The sequence below is a fragment of the Triticum urartu genome, chromosome 6, assembly GCF_003073215.2.
Source record: "Triticum urartu cultivar G1812 chromosome 6, Tu2.1, whole genome shotgun sequence".
Classification (NCBI taxonomy): Eukaryota; Viridiplantae; Streptophyta; class Magnoliopsida; order Poales; family Poaceae; genus Triticum; species Triticum urartu.
The window spans coordinates 563,628,218-563,643,140 of NC_053027.1; the positions used below are offsets into that span (position 1 = coordinate 563,628,218).

The following is a 14,923-nucleotide window of genomic DNA, read 5'->3' on the forward strand; positions in this document are numbered from 1 at the left end:
AAGCCATCCGCCGGTCTTTGCGCCTCTAGTAAGCCTCAATTGACTTCTACTACCTTGTGCATTTCATAATTACACTGATATCAAGATCACATGATAAATCTAAGTGGTAGTACATGAACTTTAGTTCCACACAAATTTGCTCTTATGTTGATTTGTGACATTTGTCACTTCAAGCATTAGGATTTATGGTGCTATACTTCTGAAGTGCAGTGTCTCTGGGCATTCTACTTATAAGCTGACTGCAGATTTAAGTACAAACAGTTCAGTCTTTCTAGCTTTTGATGCATTTCTTATTTGTAACATGGAATTGTCAGATAGCACGAAGTCTCTGAAGCTGTTAGAAAACTCTTGTGAATACCAGATGACATACGAAGACAGGGATGGTGACTGGATGCTTGTTGGAGATGTCCCTTGGGAGTAAGCTCTCTGCACTATGCATCTATTCGGAATGAGTTTTATACTTACAAGCTTCCAAGTTCCTCGGAATAATTCTCCGGATGTCCTTGTGTGCAGAATGTTTGTTGGCTCCGTGAAGAGGCTAAGGATCATGAGGACATCGGACGCCAGTGGTCTCGGTTAGATTCTTTCTCGCCTCCTTCCTACGATCAACGCGTAGCCAAACATTCAAAAAAAAGGAGTCTTAATCGCTGTTACTTTTGTCTATAACACGTCTAGCTTGATCTAGAGGGTTTTCAAAGACGACCGCTGTCTTACCACGAAAAAGGCCCTCAACACCGCAATCAGATGACATGCATTTTATTCTGATTATACATTTGATTTGATGCCCCCGTTTTCGCCACCGCAGGGCCACAGTTTCAAGCCAACCACAGAACCGCGGCCTCGACAAGAGGGAGATCATGAGGGCAGCACTCAAGTGAAGAGTCATATATCATCATCTCTGATGAAGCTTCGTCCGAGCGAGCAGCCTGACGGCGCCGCTGGCGCAGCCGCTGTGATTACTTGTGTGCCTAGTTGAGATAGCAGGAGCTAAGATGTGCTCCTGCCTGATGGTGACTTCTTTCGAGCTAGTATCTATTCTTTTCCTGGCCCCCTTCAGTTCTATCTACACTTGGTGAAGTGCTAGCATATGTGCTCTTTTTTCGTCATATATGTTTTTTGTGCGACAGAATTGTGCTGTTCTGTTGTGTTGAGTTTGTGAGATGAGAAGCCCACCTCAGTGCCCCGTGTGACAAAACGCAGGAGGAATGAAACGCTGGCAGATAGATGGCTCAGTCTTGCGGCAATGTTGTGCCCCTGAACCAACCAACACAAGCATACCAAACAGCTACCCTTGCTCTGCCCCTGCCGGCCGGCCAGAAAGAACGAGAGCACACGCCCACCGCATGATCTCCGATATGTGTAGACAACATGCTCCGGGCCTGTCTAGATCACAGAAACCTCATGGGAAAACAGCTGATCTCCCGCTCAATTTTGGCAACAGACCCATACATACAGCGACAGCAGCAAACATACAAGTAGCATAAAAACATGGTGGTGCTGGCACCACTGGCCTGCCTGCCTGCCTGCCATCCAAATCTTGCATCCCAGGCCCAGCCATGGAGCGAGAGCCAGGGACACACTGCGGATTCGTGGTCCAGACCACCACATGCTCGCTGCCCGCAAACGATGGCACCATATCATCAGCAGGCAGACACAGTGGAGAAACGGTCCGCGCAGAACACTCCAGAATCACGAAAGATGCCGCATCCATCATACACATGCACGGAACAGCAGCACACACCAGCGTCTGTGACAAATGGTGTCATCATCAGGTCCACCCGACAAAATGTTTCACACGCTGGACGCACCCACCACGCAGGAAGAGCCGTATATAGTATATAGTTTCAGAAAACCAGATACAGGGAGATAATAAACCGGCTAGGAAAAATATCCCACCAGGCGGCGGGCGGGGCACGCACACGCTGCACAGCTGACGAAACCGACCGCCGCTACTTCATCTGTATGACTCGAGGCGCTTCGGCTTGCTCTGGACGACCGCCTCGATCTTCTCCAGGACCTCCGGGGTCAGCAGCGGGACGACCTCCAGGGCCTTCATGTTCTCCACGATCTGTTGTTCATCACATTGTTGCCGTGACATGTTGATACTCTTGGTTGCAGAAAGAAACAATTAATCTGATGAAGAACAGAGTTGGGTGTGGCGTACGTACCTGGCTCTCTTTGGTGGCTCCAGTGATCACGGACGACACGTTGGGGTTCGACGCGCACCACGCGATGCCCAGCTGGGCCATCGAGACGCCGAGCTCCGAAGCGATGGGTTTGAGCCCGTTCACTTTTCTAAGCGTGTCGTCAACCAAAGACCTGTTGGCCAGGTTCTGGAAAGAGAAACACAACATCCATGTGAGGATCATCCTGGAAATATGCATCGGTTAGGAAAACTGATTTAGCATGGATGTGTCTGTTAGGATTTGGATTACAATACATGAGCATACTTGGAATCTCAAGAATGTAGTGGTATGTGCATCGCTATTTTCTTAACGGTCATGTTAAGGAGGCGATACAGCTATCCTAAATGCAGTTAAGAAGAAAAGCAGGAATACACGTGTGAATACAGCGACAAAGTTTCCACAGTTACCTTGTAATTATCTAGGGCAAACCGACTTTCAGCAGGTATATTCCCTTTGCTATACTTCCCGGTGAGAACACCTGAAGCTAGAGGGCTCCATGTAGTCAACCCAATGCCATAAGTACTGTAGAGAGGTACAAACTCAGACTCAACCTGCAGTAACACAAAACATTTCTTAGTTTTTGCAACACAATCACACAAATACCTGCATAAATCAACAAATTGTGCCGGCGACAAAAGCAGGGCCGATACTTGCTTAGTTGAATGCCAACGACAGTTCATTACAAACAAGACACACAAAAATGTAACAACGATTCTAGATGTGTGTTTTGGCAGTTCCTTATCAGAATGTTTTATATGAGTGATCTGCTGACATATCGGAAGTACCTATAGTATTGAGTTGCAAAAAAAATACTCCAAGGAAGCAAACAACAATCTGTGAAGTATATAACTGACACTAAATGCTTCTTCTTAGAAGCTAGAGGTGCTAAACTACAAGGCAGTTCATCCCCCAAGGAAGCAAACAACAATCTGTGTAGTAATTTTAATAATCACCAAAACAGTTATGTAAAACAATAAGCGTGTACTTCCACTACCCATCACAGAAAACTCCAAGTCTACTTTAACTAAGCTAAGCTTCTGCCCCCTGTTTAACTATCTGAAACAAGCCTTACAAGAATGCTTATGGGAATTAAAAATACAAGGTTTTAACTAGCTTAGGAGATTTTTATAAAGCAACTTTGATTACTAAGTTGAACCAGCTTATCGAGTTAGCCACAAAGCAGACATCAATCAATTGAATATGCAGATCAGCAGTGACAAGGACAAGCGGTGCCTTTTTTAAATGTCTGGTCAAGACCAATATCAAATTGTCTATTCAATTGACGTTAACTATCAAACAATGGCCAACTACAACCCTATAAGCAACTTTCGTGTGGTCTAAGCTGTCTGAACTTATACCTAACCTTTTATTATCAGCAATGTGATGATGTTTGCGTGGAAAACTTGATGATGCAAAGTATATAAAACAATACGAGCCAGCATCATGGTCTGATTTAGCAGCTACCCTACTCCAGAACGATGCACGTCAAATCAAGTAAGACGAGATTTATGGCACCTACTCCCTTGACTGCTAACCTTCATATGCTCCACAGTTGCTGGAGTAGAAGATTTCTAATGGGGAATGGTACTTGCTGTCTACAGAATCCAAAAGGAAATTCCTCTCCTACAATCAATTGTACTACACTACTTCATCAGAGTCAATTAAGTGCCTAAAAGACAAATATACATTCAAATTCACTCCACCGTGAGGCATGGGCTACAGCAGCAGCAGTTGTACTTCTACAATAAATCAAATTATCCCCTACAAATTTCAACGGAGGCACATTTTGGGACATGAAAACATCAGAAAGGACCGGCACTGGCTGGTCAAAGATCCATCCACATATCCAACCACTCCAATTCGTCATTGCCAGTCCACTACAACCGATTGACTAATTTAAGATCAACCAGGAAGCAGCTTATTGAGTTAACCAGGAAGCAGGCATCAGCCAATTCCTTTAAAAAAAAAGGCATCAGCCAATTGAATACACAGATCATCTATGACAAGGACGTGTGGTGCCTTTTTTCTGTTTGGCTGAGACCAATATCATTTTATCTATTCGACAACGACACAATATCAAACAATGGTCCCATGTTCCAACAACAACCCTGTAAGCAACTTCTGTGTACCCTAAGCTGTCTGAACTTACACCTAACCTTTCGTTATCAACATTGTGCTGTTGTTGCCTGGAAAACTTAATGATGCAGGAGTATACAAAACAATACCAGCCAGCATCACTACCTAATTTATCAGCCATCCCACTCCAAAGTGATGCACGTCAAATCATGAAAGGTGAGATTTATGCTACCTAACTCCCTTGACTGTAGTAAGTGCTAACTCATATGTTCTACAGTTGCAAAAGGGAAGCTGTCCCCATCACTGAAAATAAAAAAATTGTGCCCCCTTGAGTTAAAAAAAGGCGCAATTGAGGTTGAACCAATTTTCCATGCACTCCTAGATAATACAGTATTAGATTTCTAATGGGGAAGGCACTTGGTGCCTACAGGATCCCAGAGGAAACTCCTCTCCAACCATCAATTGTACTTCATCAGAGAGTCAATTAAATGCCTACTGTAGAAGACAATTATCCATTCGAATTCACTCCACCATGAGGCATGGGCTACAGCAGCAACAGTTGTACTCCTACAATAAATCAAATTATCCTCTACGAATTTCAACGAAGGCACATTCTGGGACTTGAAAACATCAGAGAGGACTGGGACTGGCTAGTCAAAGATCCAGCAAGTACACATGGATCCATATACCCAACCAATCCAATTCATTATTGCTAATACAGTACCACTCATGGACTAATTTAAGATCAGTACCATTAGAACAGAATTAAGTTGATTTGTTAGGGTATAGCAGAACCGGTTGTACTACTACATTAAATCAAATTACAGTATCCCCTACGAATTTCAAGGAAGGCACATTTTGGGACTTAAAAACATGGGGAAGGACTGGTACTTGGTGTCTACAGAATCCAATTGAAAATTCCCCAAGTACACTAAACTCCTACAGTAAAGACGAATATCCACTCGAATCCACTCCAACATGATGCATGATCTACAGCAGAAACAATTGTACTCCTACAATAAATCAAGTTATTCCCTAGAAATTTCAAGCAAGGCACATTTTGGGACTTGAAAACAACAAAGAGGACTGGCACTGGCGCGTCAAAGATCCAGCAAGTACACATCGATCCACACATCCAAGATATCATTGCTAATACAGTATATTAGTAAAGTACTACTGATTCACTAATTAAGCATCAAATCGAGATTAGCAACACACTCAAGGGGCCATTGCTAACACCCCAGCGCTAGCACAGCACCACTCATGTATGGATTAATTAAACACCAAATCGAGATTAGCAGCAGCAGCAGCAGCAGCAGAATGTAGGATGAACTGAAGTAATAACCGAGGCAGCAGCGGCGGTACCTTGTGGCGGGAGAAGAGGTTGTACTCGGGCTGCTCGACGATGGGCCCGACGAGGTCGAGCCGGTTCGCCACCCCCCAGGCCTCGGTGATCTGCTGCGCGGTCCACTCGCTCGTGCCCCAGTAGAACGCCCACCCCTGATCGATCACCCAGTTCATGGCCCGCACCGTCTCCTCGATCGGCGTCGTCGCGTCGGGCCGGTGGCAGTACACGACGTCGACGTACTCCATGTCGAGCCGCTTGAGCGAGGCCTTGAGGCCCTCGATGATGTGCTTGCGGGAGAGGCCCTTGTCGTTGGGGCCCTGGCCGCCCCAGAAGAGCTTGGTGGAGATGACGACGTCGGCGCGGCGCCAGCCCAGGTCCCGGATCGCCTGCCCCATGATCTCCTCCGCGCGGCCGTTGGCGTAGACCTCGGCGTTGTCGAAGAAGTTGACCCCCGCGTCCCGGCAGGCCTGGAGGAGGGACTTGGCCTCCTTGACGTCCAGCTGGTTGCCGAAGGTCACCCAGGCCCCGTAGGAGAGCTGGCTCACCCGCAGGCCCGACCGGCCCAGGTTGTTGTACTGCATCTTGGATGGCTGGCTCGTCGCCGGCGGTGCGCCGCTCGCCGCCGGTGGGGAGGAGTTTCGGTTAGATCTGTGTGCGGTGGTGCAGTGTGCGTTTTGGGGGAGAAGAAGGTGTGTGGGGGGGATGTGGATGTGGGTATTTCTAACTCGGTTGTGGGCTGGCGCATGTGGCAACCGGCGGGCCGGACAGGTGGACCGGGCTGTCGTGGGCCCGCGCGTCAGTGGGAGGGACAGGGGGCTGAGCAGTCGCGGGCGGCTTCAGCGGCGGGAATCGATCCGGTGTCTGGCAGGTGGGGCCACGGAGAGAGCCGCAATTTTTTTTAGTTGAAGAGGAGAGCAGAAAAAGGCAAAAGCGGATCCAAATCCCTCGAGTTCTGGGATCGGAAAAAGCAGACAGCGAATCACGCTGGCGCGTGGGCCCGGGGCGCCTTCCGGCCGGCGATCCATTCCAGGCAGAAGAAACACGAGAGTGAGAGAGAGACGACGCAGGTTTTGTTTTTTTTGAATGAGAAAACAAACTGAAGTGCTGGACGAGACAGAAAAAACATCTCCAAGCCGAGCCGAGCCGAGCCAAAATGTGGACGCAACGTGGTGTCAGGTGTGGGCGGGCGGCGCCGGTGAGGCGATGCTGCCGTGCCCAAACGAACGATCCCATCTAGTGCACTCCGTCTCCATGTGCGCTCTCTTTGTCACACCCGGATCCGATGCAGCTACACGAGCGCGCCCAGCAGGCAGGCATGCAGACTGATACTTTGGACAAAAGAATATATAGCTTTTTTAGGGGTAAAAACCAGGTTTTATTCACCATAGACCACAGTTGATGGGATACAGATTAGATCACGAGGTTGGCCAAACCAGACGTGACACTTCAGACCAAGAGAAAGAGAGAACCTGGCCTGGCTAGACCGTGTGCACGACCTTTGAAAATAAAACTACAATTAAAATTACCTGCTTTAAGCTTGATCTTGTTGATGATTGCACCAAACTTGCCCCAAGGGCCCTTATGGATGTCGCCATGTCGGCGATGACCTGCTTTGAGTCCGAGGATATGACCAAGTTCTGCACATGAAGATCTTCGGCAAGTGACAAAGCTTCACGACATGCAATGGCCTCTAGAGTTGCCGGATCGTCGACGCCGGTGATCACCAAAACGGATCTACCCAATAAAATTACCATTCACAAAAGAATATAGCTTTTTTTTCGAGGGATGAAAGAATATAGCTTAAAAAGGGACCAAAACATGGCATGGGCTCGTACGGGGCGAGTTGGGCCTCCACTTCCACTCTCGGGCCGGCTTCGCAAGATCAATTTTGGCTCTCGCACTGTGTCGCCCCCTTTTCCAGTTTCGGGCTCCCAGTCTGCCGCACCACACACCCCTGCGACCTCACCCGAGAGCGAGCATGCCCCCGCCGCCGCGGCCGCCCGTGGCCGCGCCTGCCCCGGCAGCACCCTGCCCTATCCGCGTCGCGCCCATCCGGCGCCGCCTCCACGCCGTTCCGCGAGCCGTATCTGTCGCGGCCTCCCACGCGCACGACGCCGCGTTCCTCCGCCGCGCCGCCGACGTGGCCGACCGCTCCGCGGGGCTCACCTGCCCGCACCCCAACTTCGGCTGCGTCATCGCCCGGCCCGAGCCCGGAGGCCCGGAGGCCCGCGTGGTCGGGGAGGGGTTTCTCTACGCGCAGGGCACGCGCTGCGCGGAGCTCCTCGCCGCCGAGGAGGCCGGCGAGCGCGCCCGCGGCGCCACCGCCTACCTCAACCTCGAGCCGGGGGACTGCTACGGGGACAGCACCGCCGTCTCCTCCCTCGTGCAGGTGCTCGCCTGAATGACCCCCCCCTCACTGTCCCCTTTCGATTTCCCTAACAAGGTTGCTAGTAGTATATCTCTGAAGATTGTTATAAAACCAAATGTGAATAGTACTGCAAGCATAATTCTGATCTGTCATAGATAGTGTAGGTTCTATGGGTATAATAAGCCATGATGCTCGATACTTGCTCTCCCTTATCTATGGGCATAATTTCTATGTATGTTGCAGTGGCAGAGTATTATGCTACTGAAGATGACAATATAAGGGTCTGCAAATTGGGTCCCATTTTTTTGTTCCAATTAGGAGGTTTCGATCGTCGTGAGCTTGCTCGCATGAACACTGATAAAACTAGAAATATATTTTGCTCAACCTTCTTTATTGATAATTTAGTCATACGCATTCAGAGTGATTCTGAATAGTTGTGTAAAAAGATGTCCTAAATGCAGGGAGAAAACTAATGACTTTATCAGGCAGGAATCACAAGAGTTGTGGTGGGCCTTAGACATCCCTTGAAGCACTTGAGAGGGAAAGCGATTCAATCATTGCGAAGTGAAGGCATTCAGGTCGATGTTGTGGGGGAGGATCTCCAGAGCAAATTGTTCAAGGTGACTCTTGGCTTATACTTTCATTCTCAGTTACTATTTTTATTAGCTACAAGGCAAAGTAGCAGTAAGCACTTTGCGAGGGGCACCCTACCTTGTAGTGCTGTTGCATCATTTTTCTCTAGACTAGAAACCATTTTTAGAAGTGGTTTAACAATTTAAAAGTGCAAATATTTGTTTCTGCAATATGAATGCTAAAGAAAAGCACACAACTGGACATTAAGTTCCAGAAATATTTTGTATGCTGTACTTTGAGTAACCATTGTATCTAAATCACTATGCAACCGTGCTTTGTAAGATCATGCGTTGTACGGTTATAGTTTGTGGATGTGACAGCTGACACTAATGATAGAAGTTGTTTTTTTATGTTCTTAGATTATCTTTAACACAAATGTGAATCTCGTAGTGTCCACTTCTATTGATCTATCTGAGTTTAACCAGAAATTCAAGTTCATTAACTTCATTTATAGCATATTGGAAAGAGTGAATACAAAAGGAGTATATCTGAGATCATGCATTATTTGCAGCCCATAGGGGACTACTCCTGCTCCATGTCTTAAGCAATATGGATATGATGTGCGCATTGTCGCAAGATAGAATGTAACAAAGACAACTGATTCACCAAAGTGTCTAAAATTTCGAGTATAATTACTAACAAATACTGAGCATCTCACTAAAGCTAAGAGCTCCTTGATGCCCTTTTAAGCTGTAGGGTCAGCACCCCTACTGAATGCAAAATACAATGCAGCATAATGATTTAATTTTATTTCATGGTTGTATGCATATATTGTATTAGCAGTCTTGATGTAGGCAGATTTTTAATTCCACCTCTCATTTATTCACTTCACTTCTTTTGTTATGAGTTTTGGAGCACCTACAAACCCCTTCCTTTTTCTTTTCTAATGTGTTTTCATGTTTAACCTAGTAAGCATCTCAGAATATATGTTATCAGTTAGCTCTTTTAGTTTTCTGTGCATTAGGTACTGGTTACTTAGACGTCGTTTGGCATAGCAATAGATCATGGTTATTATTCCCCACCAGCTTTTCATATAAGAACATTACAGTGCAGACAAACATGAACTTAGCCGGCTTGCTAATATGTTTTCATGTGTTCACTGTAGGAAGCTCTTACTTCATGCCTCATCGTAAATGCTCCATTACTTTACCGAGCTGCCTTTTGTGTTCCATTCTCTGTTCTGAAGTATGCTATGACTGCAGATGGTGAGGCCTAGTTTGTTCCATTTGCTCTTTTAGTTTGGTTAATTTGTTACATACTACAGCTGAGTATTAATATCCAACTTGTAACTTGCTTCACTTCCATTGATGGAAATAACAGGAAAAATTGCAGCTAGTAGTGGGCATGCGTCTTGGGTAAGTGGCAGAGCATCCAGAGGCCGAGTATTTGAATTGCGTGGAAGAAGTGATGCTGTTATAGTTGGTGGGAATACAGTCCGCCGTGATGGTAATGAAGAAATAATGCAATAAATTCTATTTAGTGTGTTTCACATTGGTGTTCCTTCATAGGATTGAAAGGCTTTTAGTTGTGTTGTAGATCCTCGATTAACTGCAAGGCATGTGAAGGGGCATGTTCCAGTGCGCATTGTAATGTCACAAACTTGTAACCTTCCTGAAGAAGCAAATTTATGGAATGTTCATGAGGCCTATACAATAGTTGCAACACAAAGAGGTGCTCGGAGAGATTTCCAAAAGAAGCTTGCTATGAAGGGTGTTGAAGTAGTGGAATTTGACATGCTAAATCCTAGAGATGTTATGTCATATTGTTACGATCGTGGTTACCTTTCTGTATTATGGGAGTGCGGTGGGACCCTATCAGCTGCTGCTATATCTGCAAGAGTTATTCATAAGGTAAATACTTTTTATTTCACTATATGGTTGCCGTCTTCAATTACTTATCTATTGAACATATTGCATAGTTCTCCAGAATGTTTATTGGCTGCCTTTGTTTGTTCTAGTTCATTGAGTTCTGGATCTGAAAACAAACCTGGCAATGTTAAGACACTGTTCCATTTTCCATTGCAGTTAAAAAGTTGATAGAGTTATCTTGTGAATTGTTAGGTGAAATTGTACAGTTGTGTTGATTGCCACTACCAAATCTGAATGATATTCACAACTATATCCTTTCCAAAAAGAAGTGGTACCATGGATTTCATGTTATCAGTTAAATTGGTGAACAAGTTATGTTCAATGTCTTTGCAGCTGATTTTTACTTCAGCTTAATCAGCTTCCCGTCTTCTAGAATAAGAATGTTAAAAGGATATTCTTATGACTTGGGTATGCAGATGTTACCCATTTCAGCACTATGTAGACATGCTTTGTATCAGGGAGAAACATACTATTGCTTAGTGACTTTTGGGGAGGGACCACACTTTGGACATAAGTTCTGGGAGGGGACTCACAGAATCATAGGGATAGTCTATCTGCATTCACTTCCCTAAACATCTTATATCCACCATGCACCTTGAACATCAGTCAGTCCCCATATGTGCATTAAATGCTTTCACTTTATTAGGTTTGCTCTTTTTCTTTTCGCCTCTGACTCTGTGTGCATGTTGTATGCCATATTACGATTGAGCTCTGCTTACAACTTCACACTGGTGATTTTTTTGTTCTTCCAACAGGTTTATGCATTCTGTGCTCCAAAAATAATCGGTGGAGTAACTGCTCCAACACCAGTAGGTGACCTAGGGATGAATCAAATGACTCAGGCGATTGATTTAATTGATGTTTCATATGAGCAGGTTAATTCCTTATGTTCCACTTCCAGTTCTCATATGTGTTCTGTTCTCCATCAATTATATCATTATATGTACTTGTTAGTTGCTATATTACACTTTTATTACACCATGTGTCATGCTTTTCTTGTATTTCTGTAGAGTTCAGTCGTCCCCTACTGGCTACCAGTTCCAGCTTTGGATAAAAGTTCCTACCTACAAGTCTTATCTTATATGATTATACAAGTTACACTGAACCATCGGAGTAACTGTTTGTGAATGTAGGCATATGTATATTGTTTTGTTGTAGTAATGGCATCTGCATATGTCCCTCTTAGTTTCATGGCAGTATTATAATTTCCTTACAATATTGCAGATTGACCGTGACATGCTCATGAGTGGATTCATCCAACCTATTCCTGATCTCTCACCTGTAATACCATCTGCGGATGAAATACCTTCAGATGATCCAGAAGTATCTCCGTATGAAACAAATATTATATCCTTTTACAAGACTTGGGATACCTTTGGGGCTTTCTCAAACTTTTCTCCTCATCCAATTGACATGCCTGACGAAAAAGGAGATTGTTTGACATGGCCGACAGTGGAGCACTATTACCAGGTTTCTCTTTCCTGATGTTTGTTAGTGCTACTTTTGTGTCATTCTCTGTGCTTTGAAAATAATACTGGATCATGACGCAATACAACATTTTGTAAACTGCAAACATTACGTTAGCATGATAAGTGCACCAGCGAACCCATCAGTAAGCCCAAAAGTTTTTGCAGGCACATAAGTTTGTTGGTGTTGACAATCCTCAAGCAAGCGACATTGTGCAAGAAATAAAGCAGGCAATGAGCCCCGAAGAAGCTGCTAGAATAGGAAGGACCCGGCAAAGAGAATTCCCTGAATTGGTATATCTGAATATTCTGCTTTAATATTTTCTGAACAGTGACCACCTGCATACTCTTGATTGGTTATGCAAACCAAACCAGTTCTGTCACTCTTTTTAATTGATTATATTTCTTTCCCTGTCAGATACGGCCAGACTGGGAGTCGATGAAAATTGATGTGATGTACAGAGCTCTGAAATGCAAGTTTTCAACTTACGCCCACCTGACCGAGATGCTGCTGTCGACGGCTGGCTCTGTCCTTGTCGAGGCCTCGCCCCATGACTTGTTCTGGGGCGGTGGGCGCGAGGGCGAGGGCCTGAATTACCTGGGTAGACTGCTGATGCAGCTGAGATCAGAGATTCTGGGAACGGTTCGAACGAGCGTTGAGGCTCAAGGACAGGAGGCGTGAGGTCTCTGCATGTTCTTGATAATGTTCCATTTTGTTCTGGTGGACGACACCAAATTTTGTCAAGCCACGGGGTTGTGTTTCTGTTTAGAGAGAGATGATCTTGTATAACTAATACTACCTGATATGCTCCAGTTTAAAGTGTAAGGGGGTTTAGATGCGCATGTGATGCTCTTCCAACATGCAGAGCCTTGCTCAAATAACAGTTTTTTGTTGACAATTAACAGTTTTTTGTTGACAATTTGAGGTAACAAATGGTAGATCCAAAAAAGGAACATCCATCCACGACGCTAATACGCGAAACAGTGTTGCTAATCTTAGTCGACTGAGACTTGGTTATGTCTTAGTTGATGCTATATCCATGAGATGTTGCGTGGAGATGCGTGCAAATCTTTCTTTTTAGCCTTTTTATTTGTTATGTCACTTGATTGAGACTTGGTTAAGTCTCAGTTGATTAAGACCTAGCCACACTCAATATATTAACATAGGTTCTGTGTAGTCACAGGACAGCCGCTGAAGCAACACCAGCACAACCCAGAACCAGCAACTCAGAACGCACAAGCAGAGCTAACAGCCATACTTCCTCCGTTCCAAAATTAGTACAAAGTTGAGTCATCTATTTTGGAACGGAAGGAGTACAAGCAAGCCCTTCACTGCGCCCCTCACATCAAACACAGGTGATACTTGACGACAGTGCCATGTACCTATCCTGTCGAGTAACATGTTCAAGAGCAGACTGAGTAGTCCATTATGGTGTGACTGATCAATGATCATGCGGCATGAGTGGTTCACCAACAACGCATGCCCCCCAGAGGGAACTCATGATTCGCCACTGAAATCTCAACAAAGATTTGAGCACCGAAGTCAATTCATCCACAATGACAACCACATATTTCTTCAACTTTTGTCCTGAGATTCAAGAACACCATGCTGTTCTGTTCATATTTTGTTATTACTGGTCTCCAAATAACTTCGCAATGTGCACCCACGACGTGTGAAACTCACAGATGATATCTCATTATCTCATCGTAGATTTCCACTCCCTCCGTCTCATAATGTAAGACGTTTTTTTGACACTAGTGAGTGTCTTTCAGATAGATAACAAGATCACTTATTCAAGTGTCTCCCCTAAAACAGAAGTACTCAAGTGCCATATAAATACCCTACGCAGTTCCTACCTATAGTTACAATGCTGATAGCCCTCCCTGATCAGCAGTCAATCTCGCCAAAGACTTCAGTTTTGAGCAGCGGTGGCGGTGGCGGCGGCCGGCTGCTGGTCCTCCCTGACCTTGCTGATGCGGCTGAGCACGGTCGCCTGGAGCGGCGGCGACACGATCTGGTACTCTTGCATGACCCAGCCGGTGGTGTCCGCGGCGGCGCCAGCGTCCTCCCCCTCCTTCTCCCCCTCTCCAGCGTCGCGTTCATAGGTGAGCTCAGAGCGCCTGTACTTTATGTCCAGCTCGCCGCCGTCGGGGTGCACCAGGGTGACGGACTCGACGGAGGCCTTCTGGCCGCGCCACCGTCCGCCGGCGCCGCCCTTGACGGCGCGCTCGCGGCTCTCCGGCGCGTCGGTGTCGGCGGTGTGCAGGAAGAAGGCGTGGTGGCTGCCGCCGTGGCCGTGCTTCGCGAACAGGTCCGCCGGCGGGAGGCCAGCCGGGTCGTCGTCGATGACGGCGTGGGCGAAGGGCGGGTCGGGGACGCCGAGCGCGCGCGGGAGGAGGTAGTGCGCGAATAGGTCCGCGTCCGTCGGGTCGAACTTGAACGCCGGCGCCATCTGGAAGCCGAACCGGGACGCCTCCATGCCTGGACCTGGTTCGAGGTGGGGTCGCGCGCGTGCTCGTCGGCGATGCCCGGAAGAGCGGGCCTAGCGGGATCGATGCCTTCGCCGCCGACGAGCGGAGGAGGAGGAGGAGGGGTTTCGATTAATCGATTTGGATTCTGGTGAAGGCGCCGGCGTGGAAGAAGTGGGGGAAGAGAAACTACACTGCCTTCTTTTTTATACAGAAACCGCGCAATAAAATTGGAAAAATAAACGGAGTACGATTAGAAACAGATGAGGAATTTTCTTTTCCCTAAAAAAAGAAGAAGAGGAAACAGATGAGGAATCTTCCAGAAAGACCAGGGGTAGGACAGGTGTCCTGTAGAATTTGCTGAAAGGACCTCGAAGAAAAGATTATTATGTTTAGGTCCTTATTAGGGGTCTCTACATAAACCCAAACTATCGACCGTCGCCAACCTCGTGTGCCGCCGTGATGCTTGCCGGAAGAGGACGTAGGTCTTGAACATCCCCATATCTAGG

The 14,923-nt window shown here is 46.4% G+C and overlaps 2 protein-coding genes across 2 annotated transcripts; one reads left to right on the forward strand and one right to left on the reverse strand.

Moving 5' to 3' along the window:
• Positions 1–1,748: 1,748 nt before the first annotated feature.
• On the reverse strand, positions 1,749–6,312 carry LOC125515462 (probable voltage-gated potassium channel subunit beta). The gene is made up of 4 exons (XM_048680932.1): positions 5,628–6,312; positions 2,594–2,737; positions 2,169–2,333; positions 1,749–2,068 (listed from the first exon to the last, which is right to left on the reverse strand). Exons 1-4 carry the CDS (start codon positions 6,189–6,191, stop codon positions 1,955–1,957), a joined length of 987 nt encoding a protein of 328 aa, XP_048536889.1. The 5' UTR covers positions 6,192–6,312; the 3' UTR covers positions 1,749–1,954.
• Positions 6,313–7,519: 1,207 nt separating this feature from the next.
• On the forward strand, positions 7,520–12,865 carry LOC125515461 (riboflavin biosynthesis protein PYRR, chloroplastic). The gene is made up of 9 exons (XM_048680931.1): positions 7,520–7,999; positions 8,464–8,598; positions 9,717–9,816; positions 9,932–10,057; positions 10,148–10,461; positions 11,235–11,354; positions 11,704–11,949; positions 12,114–12,239; positions 12,364–12,865. Exons 1-9 carry the CDS (start codon positions 7,589–7,591, stop codon positions 12,625–12,627), a joined length of 1,842 nt encoding a protein of 613 aa, XP_048536888.1. The 5' UTR covers positions 7,520–7,588; the 3' UTR covers positions 12,628–12,865.
• Positions 12,866–14,923: the final 2,058 nt, after the last annotated feature.

Coding starts and splice junctions, on each gene's coding strand:
- LOC125515462 (XM_048680932.1), bottom strand. CDS start 6,191: ATGCAGTACAACAACCTGGGCCGGTCGGGCCTGCGGGTGAGCCAGCTC. Junction 2,738..5,627: donor ACCTCTTCTCCCGCCACAAG/GTACCGCCGCTG, acceptor GTGTTACTGCAG/GTTGAGTCTGAGTTTGTACC. Junction 2,069..2,168: donor GAGCCACCAAAGAGAGCCAG/GTACGTACGCCA, acceptor GATGAACAACAG/ATCGTGGAGAACATGAAGGC.
- LOC125515461 (XM_048680931.1), top strand. CDS start 7,589: ATGCCCCCGCCGCCGCGGCCGCCCGTGGCCGCGCCTGCCCCGGCAGCA. Junction 8,000..8,463: donor CCGTCTCCTCCCTCGTGCAG/GTGCTCGCCTGA, acceptor TGACTTTATCAG/GCAGGAATCACAAGAGTTGT. Junction 9,817..9,931: donor GTATGCTATGACTGCAGATG/GTGAGGCCTAGT, acceptor TGGAAATAACAG/GAAAAATTGCAGCTAGTAGT.